Source organism: Neofelis nebulosa, chromosome 6 (assembly GCF_028018385.1).
Source record: "Neofelis nebulosa isolate mNeoNeb1 chromosome 6, mNeoNeb1.pri, whole genome shotgun sequence".
NCBI classification, from domain to species: domain Eukaryota; kingdom Metazoa; phylum Chordata; class Mammalia; order Carnivora; family Felidae; genus Neofelis; species Neofelis nebulosa.
Window position 1 is genome coordinate 83,122,056 of NC_080787.1, and position 18,903 is coordinate 83,140,958.

At 38.1% G+C, this 18,903-nt stretch overlaps 1 protein-coding gene across 1 annotated transcript in view; it reads right to left on the bottom strand.

Annotated features, from left to right (window-relative positions):
• Positions 1-18,903, bottom strand: part of RNGTT (RNA guanylyltransferase and 5'-phosphatase) — a 317,924-nt gene that overhangs the window by 127,604 nt on the left and 171,417 nt on the right. The window contains exon 13 of the mRNA XM_058734685.1: positions 14,753-14,853. Coding sequence (XP_058590668.1) covers positions 14,753-14,853 — 101 coding nt within the window. The remainder of the gene's footprint in view (positions 1-14,752; positions 14,854-18,903) is intronic.

Sequence of the window (18,903 nt, forward strand, 5' to 3'; positions counted from 1 at the left end):
ATACTGGGCTTGAGTAAGTCCAGAAAATATAGGTAGAGGTATGGTTTCTTTACTTAGGCAACCGCTTTCTTCTCTTCAATCCACACCTAATATCAAGGGGGAATTTCTTTTTTTTTTTAATTTATTTTTATTTTTTAATATGTGAAATTTACTGTCAAATTGGTTTCCATACAACACCCAGTGCTCATCCCAAAAGGTGCCCTCCTCAATACCCATCACCCACCCTGCCCTCCCTCCCACCCCCCATCAACCCTCAGTTTGTTCTCAGTTTTTAACAGTCTCTTATGCTTTGGCTCTCTCCCACTCTAACCTCTTTTTTTTTTTTTTTCCTTCCCCTCCCCCATGGGTTTCTGTTATGTTTCTCAGGATCCACATAAGAGTGAAACCATATGGTATCTGTCTTTCTCTGTATGGCTTATTTCACTTAGCATCACACTCTCCAGTTCCATCCACGTTGCTACAAAAGGCCATATTTCATTCTTTCTCATTGCCACGTAGTATTCCATTGTGTATATAAACCACAATTTCTTTATCCATTCATCAGTTGATGGACATTTAGGCTCTTTCCATAATTTGGCTATTGTTGAGAGTGCTGCTATAAACATTGGGGTACAAGTGCCCCTATGCATCAGTACTCCTGTATCCCTTGGATAAATTCCTAGCAGTGCTATTGCTGGGTCATAGGGTAGGTCTATTTTTAATTTTCTGAGGAACCTCCACACTGCTTTCCAGAGCGGCTGCACCAATTTGCATTCCCACCAACAGTGCAAGAGGGTTCCCGTTTCTCCACATCCTCTCCAGCATCTATAGTCTCCTGATTTCTTCATTTTGGCCACTCTGACTGGCGTGAGGTGGTATCTGAGTATGGTTTTGATTTGTATTTCCCTGATGAGGAGCGACGCTGAACATCTTTTCATGTGCCTGTTGGCTATCCGGATGTCTTCTTTAGATAAGTGTCTATTCATGTTTTCTGCCCATTTCTTCACTGGGTTATTTGTTTTTCGGGTGTGGAGTTTGGTGAGCTCTTTATAGATTTTGGATACTAGCCCTTTGTCCGATGTGTCATTTGCAAATATCTTTTCCCATTCCGTTGGTTGCCTTTTAGTTTTGTTGGTTGTTTCCTTTGCTGTGCAGAAGCTTTTTATCTTCATAAGGTAAGGGGGAATTTCTTATTACCAGATGGGGGAAGGAAAAAACTTACAAATAGTTTAAAGTTCCATGATGTCCTAGAAAAAAAGGGAAATGGACTGCTGCATGACAACAGCCTGAAGACATCAGTGATGGGAAATTCTACCAATGGGCCAAGCTTTGAAACATACAGCCTGGACTGAGAGATGATGGCCAGAAGCATAAATTTACACTGACTGCCGATAGTTCAGAAAACTGGTCAAGGATATGGAAAAAACAGGATTGGAAGATTAGTGACAATGAAGGTATGGGGAAGGTGGGAAAGGTACGTAAAGGGAACACTCAGAATAGGCATGGATTATGAAGAAATAGGTATTCATTACAAAGGAGGCTTTCAATAATCAGGTGGCCAAAATGACTCATTCTGAATGTCAATTCTTTTATTTCCCCAGCCATCCCAGAGTTTACTCAAGGAGTCCTTGTGAAAATGGCAACAGTGGAAGAGGCAAAGGCTATGCCTGGGCTCTTTCCTCAACACAGATGATCTGGCCACAGCTACCACCAAGTGTTCAACTTGCCAACACTTGAGACCACAATGAATGAGTCCCTTGATATGGCATCATTCCCCAGGAGAACTAACCAGCCACTGACCCACAGAGCAAGGATCACTATGATCACTAGAATGACAGCATATTGTAAGTCTTTTGGTAGGTTGATTACACTGACTTCTATCATGGAGAGAGAAGCAGTTTATCCTTACTAGATCACATAAATATTCTAGATAACATTTTTTTTCTCTTTAACACTTCTACTAACATCACCTTCTATGGACCTACTGAATGTCTTACTCATTAACATGAGTTGCCATAGGGGCACCTGGGTGGCTCAGTTGAGCATCTGACTTCGGCTCAGGTCATGATCTCATGGTTTGTGATTTCAAGCTCTGTGTCGGGCTCTGTGCTGATAGCTCTGAACCTGGAGCCTGCTTCCAATTCCAGTCTCCTCTCTCTGCCCCTCCCGTGCTCATGCTCTGCCCACCCCCACCCCCCACTCTCTCTCTTGAAAATAAACATTAAAAAAATTTTTTTTTAATTTAAAACATGAGTTTCCATAAAACTTACTTCAAAAACAATTGGGGCAATGGGCTCAACGCCTTGAAATTCACTGGCCTCACCTCCCACCTAGAAGCAGCTGGCTTAACAGAACAGTATAATGGTCAACTGAAAATTCAATTACAACACCAGTTAGGAGACCACATTTTAAAAGGATGGTTGTGGGCTAGGACTTTAAATCTGTGACCAAATATATGGTGTCGTTTCTCCTTTAGCCAAAATACAGGAGTCAAAGACCATCCTCATCTCAATATGATTCCTAATTATCTACTCACAGAACTTTTGTTTTCCATCCCAGCAACTTTAATGTAGAAATTCTGGTTTGCAAATAAGAGTGCTTCTATATCAAGGGACACAAGAATACCCCACTGAATTAGAAACTGAAACTGCTAGTTGACCATTTTGTGCTTCTCATGTTATCTGAACCAACAAGCAAAAAGAGAGACAGACAGAGAGAGATGGATTACTCTGCTAGCTGATGTGACTGATTCTATTACCAAAGACAAGACAGATTGTTGCTACAGAAACCATTAGGAAGGGCTATGTCTGGAACCTAGGGTATTCTCTGGGGTGCTTCCTGTCCAACAGTAAAAGTTAATGGAAAACTGCATAAACAACAAAAAAAGGTAAGACCACTGAGGACCAGACCTATCAGGAATAAAGGTTTTGTGTCACCTCACCACGTTTTTATGTTTTAGCCTAGATCATCTCAGAACAAAGGAAAAATGAAATGGACAGAGGAAAAAGAAAGCTTCAGCTATGGTCTTATGACCGGTGTCAAGACTGCCAATGCCAACTAACTTTACAATTCAGTCATTAAGCAATAGTATTTGTATGGAATCATGACTGAATCTGAGGAGTGATTAACATCACCCAGTGATAGACAGCATGACTGTCTCCTAGAAATGGGTAAATGATTAACTGGGAATTTGTGTCCCTGTACTTCGAAGGGACAGTAAGAATATATGCACCTCAAGTGAAAGAATACCATTTTTGCTGTTTTATGGAAATTCAAGCATGTGTAGAAGTGAATGGATGATAAGTAACTAAAGAAGTGGACTGAGGTAATATTAAGGTATCGTCACTTCACTTCAAACTCATTCTCTTTGCTCCAGTTTGTTGTATAATTCTTGGGGGCAGGGGGTAAAAGACTAAAGAAGAAAGAAGGGACCTATTCGCTCCTGTTTGCAGCAAAAGTTCTCTACCCTGGAGTGACAACTGATCCCAGTAGTACCAGTTGACTCCCGCAGTCCTCAGATCAACTGCATTGGGCCTCCTCTGAAAACTCAGCACCTGCTAGCCAGTACTGTACACGTCTTCAGATGTCAAAATTTAGAGCCATAAGATATATCCTCCAAGATCTTGAGGCAACACCACCAGCAGCTGGCAGTGACCTTCTTATAAGCTCTCCAGGGCCTTCTCCAAGCTTTTCAGTTTTTTTTAAATATTTCATTTTTTATTTTTAGAAAGAGAAAGCAGAGGAGAGGGGCACGGGGGCAGAGAGAGAGTGGGAGGGAGGGAGGGAGGGAGAGAGAGAGAGAGAGAGAGAGAGAGAGAGAGAGAGAGAGAGAGAGAAAATATGAATCTCAAGCAGGCTCCAGGTTCAGCGTGGAGCCCAATGCAGGGCTCAAGCTCACTACCTGAGGACCAGGACCTAAGCCAAAATCAAGAGTCAGATGCTCAACTTACCGAGCCACCCAGGTGCCTCTAAGCTTTTCAGTTTTAATAATTCACCTCCATTCATTTGTTCCCCTTTGCATGGTAAGTGCTTCCTGCAGTTACTATCTCTTCAACATATTTTTGCCTTTTCAGTTCTTTAATAACTGATTACAATTCTTCATTTTAAATCAATTCTGTTAAAATATTTGCTGTTTTTGTTTTTGACTATACCCAAATTGATATATCTATTAACATCACATAACTATATGTGAATATAAAATCAAACAACAAAGTTGGATGGTAGGTCTGAGTTCAGTTTCAAACCTTTAAGAAAATCTTATATCTCAACAGTCTGGACCAATTTATAAAAGACACTATTTAGAATGTTATTAGCAACTTTCCTAGAAACACATATGAAGATATAGATGTAAATATAGATGAAGATATAGATATAAATCTCAAAAGATTTATACAATAAAAAAAAAAGACACTGAATATTTCCAATCTTCCTATTATAGGTGATAACTCAATTTAATTCTTATACACACACCTTTTTGTATTTTTATGTTTATATATACACTTCACCATTTGATATTTCTTGAGTGTTTATTATATTCAAGTCACCATGAACCACATAGGGGCGCCTGGGTGGCTCAGTCGGTTAAGTGTCCGACTGTTGATTTCGGCTCAGGTCATGATTTCATGGTCTGTGGGACTGAGCCCTGAGCCCTCCTGCATTGGACTCCCCACTGAGAGCACAGAGCCTGCTTGGGATTCCCTCTCTCCCTGCTCCTCCACGCTCTCACTCACATTCTCTCTCTCTCTCAAAATAAATAAAAACTTTGAAGAAAGGAAATATGCACTTTTAAATCAATTTTAATTAAAATAACAACAAACACTTAAATGCTTACCAGGTGCCATCTGTTCTAAAATATTTTACATATATTAGCTCATTTAATCCCTGTAAATCTCATGACTCCAATTTCTATTATATGAATGAGGAATATGAGGCACAGAAAAAAGGAGTGTGCTCAAGGTCACACAGCTAATAAGGATATTTAAACCCAGGCAGTCTAACTCTAGAATATGTGCTCTAAACTACTTGGCTATACAAATAATAAGCTCACCCCACTCACTATAAGTCATGGAGACTGTACTCAAGAGTTAGCACTTTCCAGAATACAGACTACCTTCGTAATCCTAGCTTTTCACACAATGACCACGGTTTTTGGTTGCAAATAAATTAATATAAACCCACAATATTTTTAAAATAACATATAGCTCTTAGATGAAAATCTATATAGTGTGCCTATAAAGTTCAACACAATGTAAATAACTGAGATATAGAGAAATTATTTAGGTCATGATAAATCAAAGTTAATACACCCCAAATTTTCAGAAATGATACTAAAAGCAGTTAAATAAAAAGCAAATTTTAGGTTTTAATTGCCATTAACAGGGCATTCAACATAATGCATTTTTCTATTTGTGTTAAATTTCAATCTCATAAGAATCTATACTATACCCACTTTATTACAGCAGCTGGAGACATTTTCAAGGATTGGTACTTGTATTCTATCTTTTAAGACATTCTACTCCATTCTATGCTTTAGATTAGATGAGCTTTTAGATTTAAAAATACTTACAAGTACAATCAAGAAAAGAAACGAGCTTGTCTGATGGTATTTTAATATCTTAGTGTCACTTCACTGGTCACATGCTATGATTCTTACAATTTAGAGACATAGCTATTCTCCTTTCAAACTATTACAGGCAGATTTCTTAAAATGCTCTCTAACATACTGCATCTAACATAAGCATTAGATACAAGCTCATTTATTTAGTGGAAACTGCTATAACACATAACATTCTTTACGTTAAAAACCCATATTACTCTGGCTAACTGAATATTACATGTTTTATGTAATAGTTATCACACTGTATTTCATATTAAATACCCTATTTTTGAAAACTGACACCCATGTTTTATAAATAAATTATGTACCTACACCAATGTAACTTCCATATTCCCATCATAAAATCACCCTCAATGCTGACATTTTGATGTTTTAAAAATGCATTAGGACCGGGGCGCCTGAATGGCTCAGTCGGTTAAGTGTCCAACTTTGGCTCAGGTCATGATCTCACGGTCCGTGAGTTCGAGCCCCGCATCGGGCTCTGTGCTGACAGCTCAGAGCCTGGAGCCTGTTTCAGATTCTGTGTCTCCCTCTCTCTCTGACCCTCCCCCGTTCATGCTCTGTCTCTCTCTGTCTCAAAAATAAATAAATGTTAAAAAAAAAATTAAAAAAAAAAAGATGCACTAGGATCAAAAGTAAATCCTTTTCTTTTTCGGTAAGAAGACATTGAAAAATAGCTAAAATTTTAAAAGAACAAAATGTACATTAAAAAATACTAAGAACAAAGCAAAACTGGGATGACAAACTACTAAACTGAATTCCATTCTGCTGTATTCAAATGCAATGGACAACTGCAAGGAAACAGTTGTTTCCTTGCTACTTAGAAAATGGACATTCTATACATAGCCTCACGTAGCTTTTTAAGTGCTAACAATTATGACCCATAAAAAATAAAACAAAATAATTTTTCAAAACTCAACATCAATAAAACACACACAAGGGTTTATATTCCTTAACTCTGTATTATAAATACAGTATTAGACAAAATAGAAAATTAAGTAATAAAGCAATTTAAATTTTTTTATTTTACCTTTGGACTAATAGTTCACGAGAACCATATTCATCTATGTCTTTTATGGGAAAAAAAAGATGCAGGTAGCCTATCAGAATTAATCCCTCAGCTTCCACTGCTGGAAGTGAAGCAGTCTTCCAAAAGGCATTTCCGAAAAACATATCAGGCCTACACTCGGCTTGCAGGACTATCAACATACAGGTTCCAGAATTTACTGGCAACTCAGAATATCTGTACACCAGATACTTTGTCAGGAAGAATAATCTTGAATTTAATACTTATCAATACTTATCCAAAGATTTTATACATATAGTTTGAGGCAATTTCAAAAAATTGATTGATAAGATTTAATTATCAATATTAATAATTAATAGCATATTAATATAAAGCATTTTTATAATGTTGATTAACAACAAAAACAAAATGTTAATGATTAACATTAATTGGTATTGATATTAACATTGTTTCCCAAGGATTAAATAAGAGAAATAATGTTTAGGTAAGTACTGATAAGAAGTAAACTCAAAGGATGAATCCGGGAAGATGGCGGCGTAGGAGGATGCTGGGCTCACCGCGCGTCCTGCTGATCACTTAGATGCCACCTACACCTGCCTAAAGAACCCAGAAAACCGCCAGAGGATTAGCAGAACGGAGTCTCCGGAGCCAAGCGCAGACGAGAGGCCCACGGAAGAGGGTAGGAAGGGCGGCGAGGCGGTGCGTGCTCCACGGACTGGCGGGAGGGAGCCGGGGCGGAGGGGCGGCTCGCCGGCCAAGCAGAGCCCCCGAGTCTGGCTGGCAAAAGTGGAGGGGCCGGACGGACTGTGTTCCGACAGCAAGCGCGACTTAGCGTCTGGGAGGTCATAAGTTAACAGCTCTGCTCAGAAAGCGGGAAGGCTGGAGGACAAAGGGAGGGAGAGCTGCTGAGCCCCCGGACGGCAGAGCTCAGCTTGGCGGGGAACAAAGGCGCTCGCCAGCGCCATCTCCCCCGCCCATCCCCCAGCCAAAATCCCAAAGAGAACCAGTTCCTCCCAGGGAACTTGCTCGCTCCGCGAAAACACCCAACTCTGTGCTTCTGCGGAGCCAAACCTCCGGCAGCGGATCTGACTCCCTCCCGCTGCCACAGGGCCCCTCCTGAAGTGGATCACCTAAGGAGAAGCGAGCTAAGCCTGCCCCTCCTGCCCCCGTGCACCTTGCCTACCCACCCCAGCTAATACGCCAGATCCCCAGCACCACAAGCCTGGCAGTGTGCAAGTAGCCAAGACGGGCCACGCCACCCCACAGTGAATCCCGTCCCTAGGAGAGGGGAAGAGAAGGCACACACCAGTCTGACTGTGGCCCCAGCGGTGGGCTGGGGGCAGACATCAGGTCGGACTGCGGCCCCGCCCACCAACTCCAGTTATACACCACAGCACGGGGGAAGTGCCCTGCAGGTCCTCACCGCTCCAGGGACTATCCAAAATGACCAAACGGAAGAATTCCCCTCAGAAGAATCTCCAGGAAATAACAACAGCCAATGAACTGATCAAAAAGGATTTAAATAATATAACAGAAAGTGAATTTAGAATAATAGTCATAAAATTAATCGCTGGGCTTGAAAACAGTATACAGGACAGCAGAGAATCTCTTGCTACAGAGATCAAGGGACTAAGGAACAGTCACGAGGAGCTGAAAAACGCTTTAAACGAAATGCAAAACAAAATGGAAACCACGACGGCTCGGATTGAAGAGGCAGAGGAGAGAATAGGTGAACTAGAAGATAAAGTTATGGAGAAAGAGGAAGCTGAAAGAAAGAGAGATAAAAAAATCCAGGAGTATGAGGGGAAAATTAGAGAACTAAGTGATACACTAAAAAGAAATAATATACGCATAATTGGTATCCCAGAGGAGGAAGAGAGAGGGAAAGGTGCTGAAGGGGTACTTGAAGAAATTATAGCTGAGAACTTCCCTGAACTGGGGAAGGAAAAAGGCATTGAAATCCAAGAGGCACAGAGAACTCCCTTCAGACGTAACTTGAATCGATCTTCTGCACGACATATCATAGTGAAACTGGCAAAATACAAGGATAAAGAGAAAATTCTGAAAGCAGCAAGGGATAAACGTGCCCTCACATATAAAGGGAGACCTATAAGACTCGTGACTGATCTCTCCTTTGAAACTTGGCAGGCCAGAAAGGCTTGGCACGATATCTTCAGTGTGCTAAACAGAAAAAATATGCAGCCGAGAATCCTTTATCCAGCAAGTCTGTCATTTAGAATAGAAGGAGAGATAAAGGTCTTCCCAAACAAACAAAAACTGAAGGAATTTGTCACCACGAAACCAGCCCTACAAGAGATCCTAAGGGGGATCCTGTGAGACAAAGTACCAGAGACATCACTACAAGCATAAAACATACAGACATCACAATGACTCTAAACCTGTATCTTTCTATAATAACACTGAATGTAAATGGATTAAATGCGCCAACCAAAAGACATAGGGTATCAGAATGGATAAAAAAACAAGACCCATCTATTTGCTGTCTACAAGAGACTCATTTTAGATCTGAGGACACCTTTAGATTGAGAGTGAGGGGATGGAGAACTATTTATCATGCTACTGGAAGCCAAAAGAAAGCTGGAGTAGCCATACTTATATCAGACAAACTAGACTTTAAATTAAAGGCTGTAACAAGAGATGAAGAAGGGCATTATATAATAATTACAGGGTCTATCCATCAGGAAGAGCTAACAATTATAAATGTCTATGCGCCAAATACCGGAGCCCCCAGATATATAAAACAGTTACTCATAAACATAAGCAACCTTATTGATAAGAATGTGATCATTGCAGGGGACTTTAACACCCCACTTACAGAAATGGATAGATCATCTAGACACACAGTCAATAAAGAAACAAGGGCCCTGAATGATACATTGGATCAGATGGACTTGACAGATATATTTAGAACTCTGCATCCCAAAGCAACAGAATATACTTTCTTCTCGAGTGCACATGGAACATTCTCCAAGATAGATCATATACTGAGTCACAAAACAGCCCTTCATAAGTTTACAAGAATTGAAATTATACCATGCATACTTTCAGACCACAATGCTATGAAGCTTGAAATCAACCACAGGAAAAAGTCTGGAAAACCTCCAAAAGCATGGAGGTTAAAGAACACCCTACTAACGAATGAGTGGGTCAACCAGGCAATTAGAGAAGAAATTAAAAAATATATGGAAACAAACGAAAATGAAAATACAACAATCCAAACGCTTTGGGACGCAGCGAAGGCAGTCCTGAGAGGAAAATACATTGCAATCCAGGCCTATCTCAAGCAACAAGAATAATCCCAAATACAAAATCTAACAGCACACCTAAAGGAAATAGAAGCAGAACAGCAAAGGCAGCCTAAACCCAGCAGAAGAAGAGAAATCATAAAGATCAGAGCAGAAATAAACAATATAGAATCTAAAAAAACTGTAGAGCAGATCAACGAAACCAAGAGTTGGTTTTTTGAAAAAATAAACAAAATTGACAAACCTCTAGCCAGGCTTCTCAAAAAGAAAAGGGAGATGACCCAAATAGATAAAATCATGAATGAAAATGGAATTATTAGAACCAATCCCTCAGAGATACAAACAATTTTCAGGGAATACTATGAAAAATTATATGCCAACAAATTGGACAACCTGGAAGAAATGGACAAATTCCTAAACACCCACACTCTTCCAAAACTCAATCAGGAGGAAATAGAAAGCTTGAACAGACCCATAACCAGCAAAGAAATTGAATCGGTTATCAAAAATCTCCCAACAAATAAGAGTCCAGGACCAGATGGCTTCCCAGGGGAGTTCTACCAGACGTTTAAAGCAGAGATAATACCTATCCTTCTCAAGCTATTCCAAGAAATAGAAAGGGAAGGAAAACTTCCAGACTCATTCTATGAAGCCAGTATTACTTTGATTCCTAAACCAGACAGAGACCCAGTAAAAAAAGAGAACTACAGGCCAATATCCCTGATGAATATGGATGCAAAAATTCTTAATAAGATACTAGCAAATTGAATTCAACGGCATATAAAAAGAATTATTCACCATGATCAAGTGGGATTCATTCCTGGGATGCAGGGCTGGTTCAACATTCGCAAATCGATCAACGTGATACATCACATTAACAAAAAAAAAGATAAGAACCATATGATCCTGTCAATCGATGCAGAAAAGGCCTTTGACAAAATCCAGCACCCTTTCTTAATAAAAACCCTTGAGAAAGTCGGGATAGAAGGAACATACTTAAAGATCATAAAAGCCATTTATGAAAAGCCCACAGCTAACATCATCCTCAACGGAGAAAAACTGAGAGCTTTTTCCCTGAGATCAGGAACACGACAGGGATGCCCACTCTCACCGCTGTTGTTTAATATAGTGCTGGAAGTTCTAGCATCAGCAATCAGACAACAAAAGGAAATCAAAGGCATCAAAATTGGCAAAGATGAAGTCAAGCTTTCGCTTTTTGCAGATGACATGATATTATACATGGAAAATCCGATAGACTCCACCAAAAGTCTGCTAGAACTGATACATGAATTCAGCAAAGTTGCAGGATACAAAATCAATGTACAGAAATCAGTTGCATTCTTATACACTAACAATGAAGCAACAGAAAGACAAATAAAGAAACTGATCCCATTCACAATTGCACCAAGAAGCATAAAATACCTAGGAATAAATCTAACCAAAGATGTAAAAGATCTGTATGCTGAAAACTATAGAAAGCTTATGCAGGTAATTGAAGAAGATATAAAGAAATGGAAAGACATTCCCTGCTCATGGATTGGAAGAATAAATATTGTCAAAATGTCAATACTACCCAAAGCTATCTACACATTCAATGCAATCCCAATCAAAATTGCACCAGCATTCTTCTTGAAACTAGAACAAGCAATCCTAAAATTCATATGGAACCACAAAAGGTCCCGAATAGCCAAAGTAATTTTGAAGAAGAAGACCAAAGCAGGAGGCATCACAATCCCAGACTTTAGCCTCTACTACAAAGCTGTCATCATCAAGACAGCATGGTATTGGCATAAAAACAGACACATAGACCAATGGAATAGAATAGAAACCCCAGAACTAGACCCACAAACGTATGGCCAACTCATTTTTGACAAAGCAGGAAAGAACATCCAATGGAAAAAAGACAGTCTCTTTAACAAATGGTGCTGGGAGAACTGGACAGCAACATGCAGAAGGTTGAAACTAGACCACTTTCTCACACCATTCACAAAAATAAACTCAAAATGGATAAAGGACCTGAATGTGAGACAGGAAACCATCAAAACCTTAGAGGAGAAAGCAGGAAAAGACCTCTCTGACCTCAGCCGTAGCAATCTCTTACTCGGCACATCCCCAAAGGCAAGGGAATTAAAAGCAAAAGTGAATTACTGGGACCTTATGAAGATAAAAAGCTTCTGCACAGCAAAGGAAACAACCAACAAAACTAAAAGGCAACCAACGGAATGGGAAAAGATATTTGCAAATGACACATCGGACAAAGGGCTAGTATCCAAAATCTATAAAGAGCTCATCAAACTCCACACCCGAAAAACAAAGAACCCAGTGAAGAAATGGGCAGAAAACATGAATAGACACTTCTCTAAAGAAGACATCCGGATGGCCAACAGGCACATGAAAAGATGTTCAACGTCGCTCCTCATCAGGGAAATACAAATCAAAACCACACTCAGATACCACCTCACGCCAGTCAGAGTGGCCAAAATGAAGAAATCAGGAGACTATAGATGCTGGAGAGGATGTGGAGAAATGGGAACCCTCTTGCACTGTTGGTGGGAATGCAAGTTGGTGCAGCCGCTCTGGAAAGCAATGTGGAGGTTCCTCAGAAAATTAAAAATAGACCTACCCTATGACCCAGCAATAGCACTGCTAGGAATTTATCCAAGGGATACAGGAGTACTGATGCATAGGGGCACTTGTACCCCAATGTTTATAGCAGCACTCTCAACAATAGCCAAATTATGGAAAGAGCCTAAATGTCCATCAACTGATGAATGGATAAAGAAATTGTGGTTTATATACACAATGGAATACTACGTGGCAATGAGAAAAAATGAAATATGGCCTTTTGTAGCAACGTGGATGGAACTGGAGAGTGTGATGCTAAGTGAAATAAGCCATACAGAGAAAGACAGATACCATATGGTTTCACTCTTATGTGGATCCTGAGAAACGTAACAGAAACCCATGAGGGAGGGGAAGGGAAAAAAAAAAAAAAAAAAAAAAAGAGGTTAGAGTGGGAGAGAGCCAAAGCATAAGAGACTGTTAAAAACTGAGAACAAACTGAGGGTTGATGGGGGGTGGGTTATGGGTATTGAGGAGGGCACCTTTTGGGATGAGCACTGGGTGTTGTATGGAAACCAATTTGACAGTAAATTTCATATATTAAAAAATAAATAAATAAATAAATAAATAAATAAATAAATAAATAAAATAAAATAAAAAAAGAAGTAAACTCAAAGTTATCCTTTCTCACAAAGAATCTGGTGTACAGATATTCTGGGTTGCCATGTTATTTCTTTTATCTACTCTTTGATTATATATATATTCCATACAGTCCTATATATAGTCCTATAAATACATGTATTCCATACCATCCTATAAATAGTTAAAAACCCATCTGTCCTTGGATAAACTCAGACCAATACAGAGTGAAATACTTCCAAGAAACAGTATTTGGGGCCCCAGATAATTGTTCTAACTAAACTATACTATATACTAAGTCACAAACTCTTATTTAAGGATGTAAAATATTAAATACCCTTATTTTATGAAAATTGACACTCATATAATTTATCACATTCCCTTTTTTTACTTAGGATTCACCACACTGCACAGTATCCTTCATCTAAAAATGCAGTCTTGTGGCACCTGGGTGGCTCAGTCAGTTAAGTGTCCGACTTCAGCTCAGGTCATAATCTCACAGTTTGTGAGTTTGGGACCTGCGTCAGACTCTGTGCTGACAGCTCAGAGCCTGGAGCCTGCTTTGGACTCTGTGTCTCCCTCTCTCTCTGCCCCTCCCCTGCTCACTCTTACTCTCTCTCTCTCCCTCTCTCTCTCTCAAAAATAAATAAACATTAAAAAAAATAATACCAAGAGCACACTTTACACACTGAATGTTAGCCAATTTGACAATAAATTATATTTTCAAATAAATGAATAAGGAAGGAAAGAAAGAAAGAAAGAAAGAAAGAAAGAAAGAAAGAAAGAAAGAAAGAAAGAAAGAAAGGTGGGACTAACCACATTTCTTTAAAATAAATAAATTAATAATAATAAATAAATAAAAATGCCCAGTCTCTTAAGAAACTTTATCTTCTGGAGTCTGGATTCATATAACTGATCCTTTGTTCCATTAGCTACAAAAAACAAATCTGTAGTTTACCTTTGGCAAGCAAAAAGGATTCCATAGCATGTACTGGTAACCTTTTCATCCTTTTGTCACTGTTATTTACTTTACGATTTCCTTGATCAAACATTACTTACTTTGTTGTTATATATTTAACATCATAAAAATTTGTGGAACAAGGTGAAATGAAACAAGGAATTCTAAAATAGCAACCAATAAAGTCATATAAGGAAGATTAACCAGTAAATGAAAAAAACACATAATGAACATTATGAAAAATCTTAATGAAAATCAACAATTAAAACCTGACCCTAATAAACTATGGATAAATGTTTGCTATGTAAACGCAAGCATGAAGTAGTTTCTTTCAAAGTAAAAAGGGCTTACCTCAAAACATTTAGTTATAATAACAATGATCATATCTTACTTTTATAATTCACCTGACAGGATTACTTAAGTGAAATCTATTTTCACTTTTACAATTTAACAAAGTTCATTTTTTATATGAGAAATATCTGTACTTTTAAAGACCAAAATTAGTAAAGTTTAAAGGATGCTACAAAACATTACTAGCTTTAATAGCTGAAAATCAGATGTAGAGGTATTATACATACATTGTAAAATAAAGTATTTCACTTTTGCAGAGGGAGGGTAACATATATGTAAAATATATAGTAAACAGTGAAGCCTTATACAAACAGTATTATTTCATGTAAAAATGGTGGGAAGTGCATACTTACCCTTCTCCTCCCATTCTTGTTATCTTTAGGCGAAAATCCACAGAATTCAAACTAGGAGGCTTCCATTTCAAAATATCATCACATCGACCAGGTTTATATTTCTAAAGTGAATTAAATGACAGTGATTAATAACAAGCTAAAAAATAAACATATCAACTACTTTTTATAGTATGCTTTGTATTTTCTTAAACTGCAATACAGCTGATATACAATGTTATATTAATTGCAGGTGTACAACATAGAAGTCTGACAATTCTACACATTACACACTACTCACCACAGTAAGTGTACTCATCATCCGTTGCCACACAAAGTTATTACAATATTATTGCCTATGTTCCCTATGCTGTACATTTCATCTTCATTACTTATTTATTTTATAATTGGAAGTTTGTGACTCTTAATCCCTTTCAATTACTTCTTATTAAGCAAAACCACTACTTCTTTTCTAAATATAAGTTTTATCTTAACTGATGAGCGAAGCTAGTTACTGACCTTCTTAGTAACAACCTTTCTCCTTTTCCTGCCAAAGTATGCAGACCCTTATTTGTGAAAGTCCATAAAAAGAATGAAACCTGTTATTCTCTCCAATCCTTCTAAAAATGGATAGGAAGTTTGATAGTTTAAAAAAAAAAAAAAACTGTTTTTCTCTTGTTCAGCTTTACTGTGGCATAATTTACAATGAATAAAGTTAACCAGTGAATTTTAATGCATGGATTCAATCAACTTAAAAATTTCATAATTTGTGCTGCCTTTTGTGCCCTCTTTAAGGAATCTTTGCACATCCTAAGATTGCTACAATTTTCTTAGAAAATTTTATCATTTTAGCTGTTATTTGGGAGTATAAGACCCATCTGAGGTTAATTTATTTATATAGTATGAAGTAAGGGACTAGGTTCATTGGCATATGGATGTCAAATCAATACAGGGCCATTTGTTGAAAAGATTATCTTTCTTCCCTGAGTTGCCTTGGCACCCTTGTCAAAAATTAACCACTTACAGCTACAGATATATGTCTATTCTCACTAATCTGTTACACTGAATAATATGACTTTCCTCCCACTAACAGCACACTGTCTCAACTACTGTGACTTTATAATAATTTTGAAATCTAGTTGTGTAAGTCCTTAAACTTTGATCTTTTTCCAAACTCTCTTAGCTAATGTTTTACTTATATTTCCACATAAATTTGGGGCACCTGGGTGGCTCAGTTAAGTGTCCGACTTCGGCTTAGGTCATGATGTTGCAGTTCGTGGGTTTGAGCCCTGCGTCAGGCTCTGTGCTGACAGCTCAGAGCCTGGAGCCTGCTTCGGATTCTGTGTCTCCCTCTTTCTCTGCCCTTCCCCCATTCACACCCTGTCTCTCGCTCAAAAACAAATAAACATTAAAAAATTTTTTCCACATAAATTTTAAAATCAGCTTGTCAATTCCTATGAAAAATAAGTCTATTGGGATTTTAACTAATATTGCACTGAATCAAAAGGTCAATATGGGGAGATAGGACATTTGAACAACACTGAAACTTCCAATTCATGAACATTGCAAATCTGTTTATTTAGGTCTTCCAAAATTTTTTTCAGCAATGTTTTCTGATTTTCAGTATATAAATCATAACACAATTTTTGTTAAATTCATTCCTAATAATTTAATATTTTGGTGGGATTATCAATACAAAAAATCAGATGTGTTTCTATAACAAACAATCAGAAAAGGAAAGCAATTCCATTTACAGTAACATCTAAAAGAACAAAATACATAGGAATAAATTTAACCAAGGAAGTAAATGATCGTATACTGAAAACCAAAACATTACTGAAAAAGTTAAAGAACTAAAAATGGGAAAACATTCCGTATTCATAGAGAGTGTGATATTGTGATCTACAATAAGAAATAAACATTTGGTCTTTGTCCCATTTCTAGTGCAAAACTCCTAAAACCCTTGGAATTCCCTAAACAAGGCGAGCAATAGAGGTCTTTTGTCCTGTCAATTGAAGTAGATTTTGGAAAGCACTTAACATTGAAAGCTGGTTGCCAGAGCAGACAACCAAGTGATTAGGGGGTAGGAATTTTCAGTGCCACTCCCCCAACTTCTGAGGAGGAAAGAAGGGCTAGAGGTAAGATTCAACCACCAATGGCCACTGATGTAATCAGTTGGTCCTATCTAATGAGGCTTCCTTAAGAAAACTAAAAAAAGACGGTTTGGAGAGCTTCCAGACTGGTGACCATGTGAAGACTCAGGAAGAGTGGCAAGCCTGGAAATGGCATGAAAACCCTGTGCCCCTTCCCCAGTCCTTGTCTATGCACTGATTCCATCCAGCAAATTAATCAAACCTGAGGGGGGGTCATGGGAACCTCTGATTTATAGCCAGCTGGTCAGAAGTACAGGTGATAACCTGGGCTTGCAACTGGCATCTGAAGGTGGGTTGAGGAGGCAGCAGTGTTGTAGGACACAGCCCTCAATCTGTGGAATTTGACACTACCTCCAGGTGTCAAATTTGAGCTGAACTGTTGTACACCCAGCTGGTGTCCTAGAATTGCTTATTGATGTGGGGAACACCCACATACACACTGGAATTGGCCTCAGAATACCAATGTAGGAAGGCTTACTATTGTTAAGATGTCAATACTACCAAAGCAATCTACAGATTTAATGCAATCCCTTTCAAAATCCCAACAGCCTTTTGTGCCTCAAATTCATAAGGAATTACAAGAGACCCAGAAAAGCCAAAATAATCTTGAAAAGAGAACAAACAAAGTTGGAGGATTCACACATCCCAGCTTCAAAGCTTGGTACAAGGCTACTTGTAAACAGAGATACTGGCATAAAAGTAGACATACAGACCCAACAGAAAAGAATTGCGAGTACAGAAATAAACCTATACATCAATAGCCAACTGATTTTTTTAAGAAGAATGCAAAGTCTGTTCAATGGGGAGAGAATATTCTCTTCAACAAATGATGCTGGGATAGCTAGATTTCCACATGTAATATAATGAAATTGGACTGCTTTGTCCCACCATATAAAAACTAAGTAAAACTGGACCAAGGACCTAAATATAACAACTAAAACCATACAACTCTTAAACAAAAGCATAGGGATAAATTTTCATAATCTTGGAATCTTAGGTATGATACCAAAAGCACAAGCAATAAAAGAAAAAATAGGTAAACTGGACTTCAAATTACAAAACTTCTGTGCATCCTAAGACATTATCAAGAAAGTAAAAAGACAACTTACAAAATGGGGAAAATATGCAAATCATATACCTAATGAAGATTTAATATCTAAAATATATAAAGAATTCCTACAACTTAATAACCAAAGACAACCCAATTTAATACTGGCAAAGAATTTGAATAGACATTTCTACCCAGAACATATAAAATGTCCAATAAGCCCATAAGGAGATGCTTACTATCATTACCCATGAAAGAAATGCAAAGCAAAACCACAATGAGATACCTACTAGGGTGACTATCACCAGGGGAAATAACTAGTGTTAGAGAGGATAAAGAGAAATTAGAACCCACATACATTACTATAAGGAAGATAAAATGATGCAGCCACTAAAGATAACAGTTTGGTAGTTCCCCAAAAAGCTAAACACACATTTACCCTATGATTCAACAACCCCACTATTAGGTACACAGCCAAAAAACAAACAAAAACAAACAAAAAACTGAAAATACAGCCCCAAAAAACTGAAAACAGGGACTCAAACAGATACTTATATGTGAATGTTCAGTGTAGCATTACTCACAGTAGTCAAAAGATGAAAACCTATGTTCCGTCACTATAAGAATGGATAAACAAAATACGGTATGTATACTCGATGGAATATTATTCAGCCATAAAAAGGAATGGAATTCTAATGCATGCTACAAAAAGAATGAACCTCGAAAACACCATTACAAGTGAAATAAGCCAGACACAAAAGTATAAAAGTTGTATAACTCCACTTATAGGAAATATCCAGAATAGGCAAATTCATGGCAACAGAAAGTAGATTAGAGGTACCAAGAGCTGGGGTGGGGAAAGGTGAGCTCTCACTTAATGGTTACAGAATTTCTGTTTGGGGTGATGTAAAAGTTTTGGAAATAGTAGAAATAGTTGTAGAACACTGTCCATGCAGTTAACGAGATTACAGGAA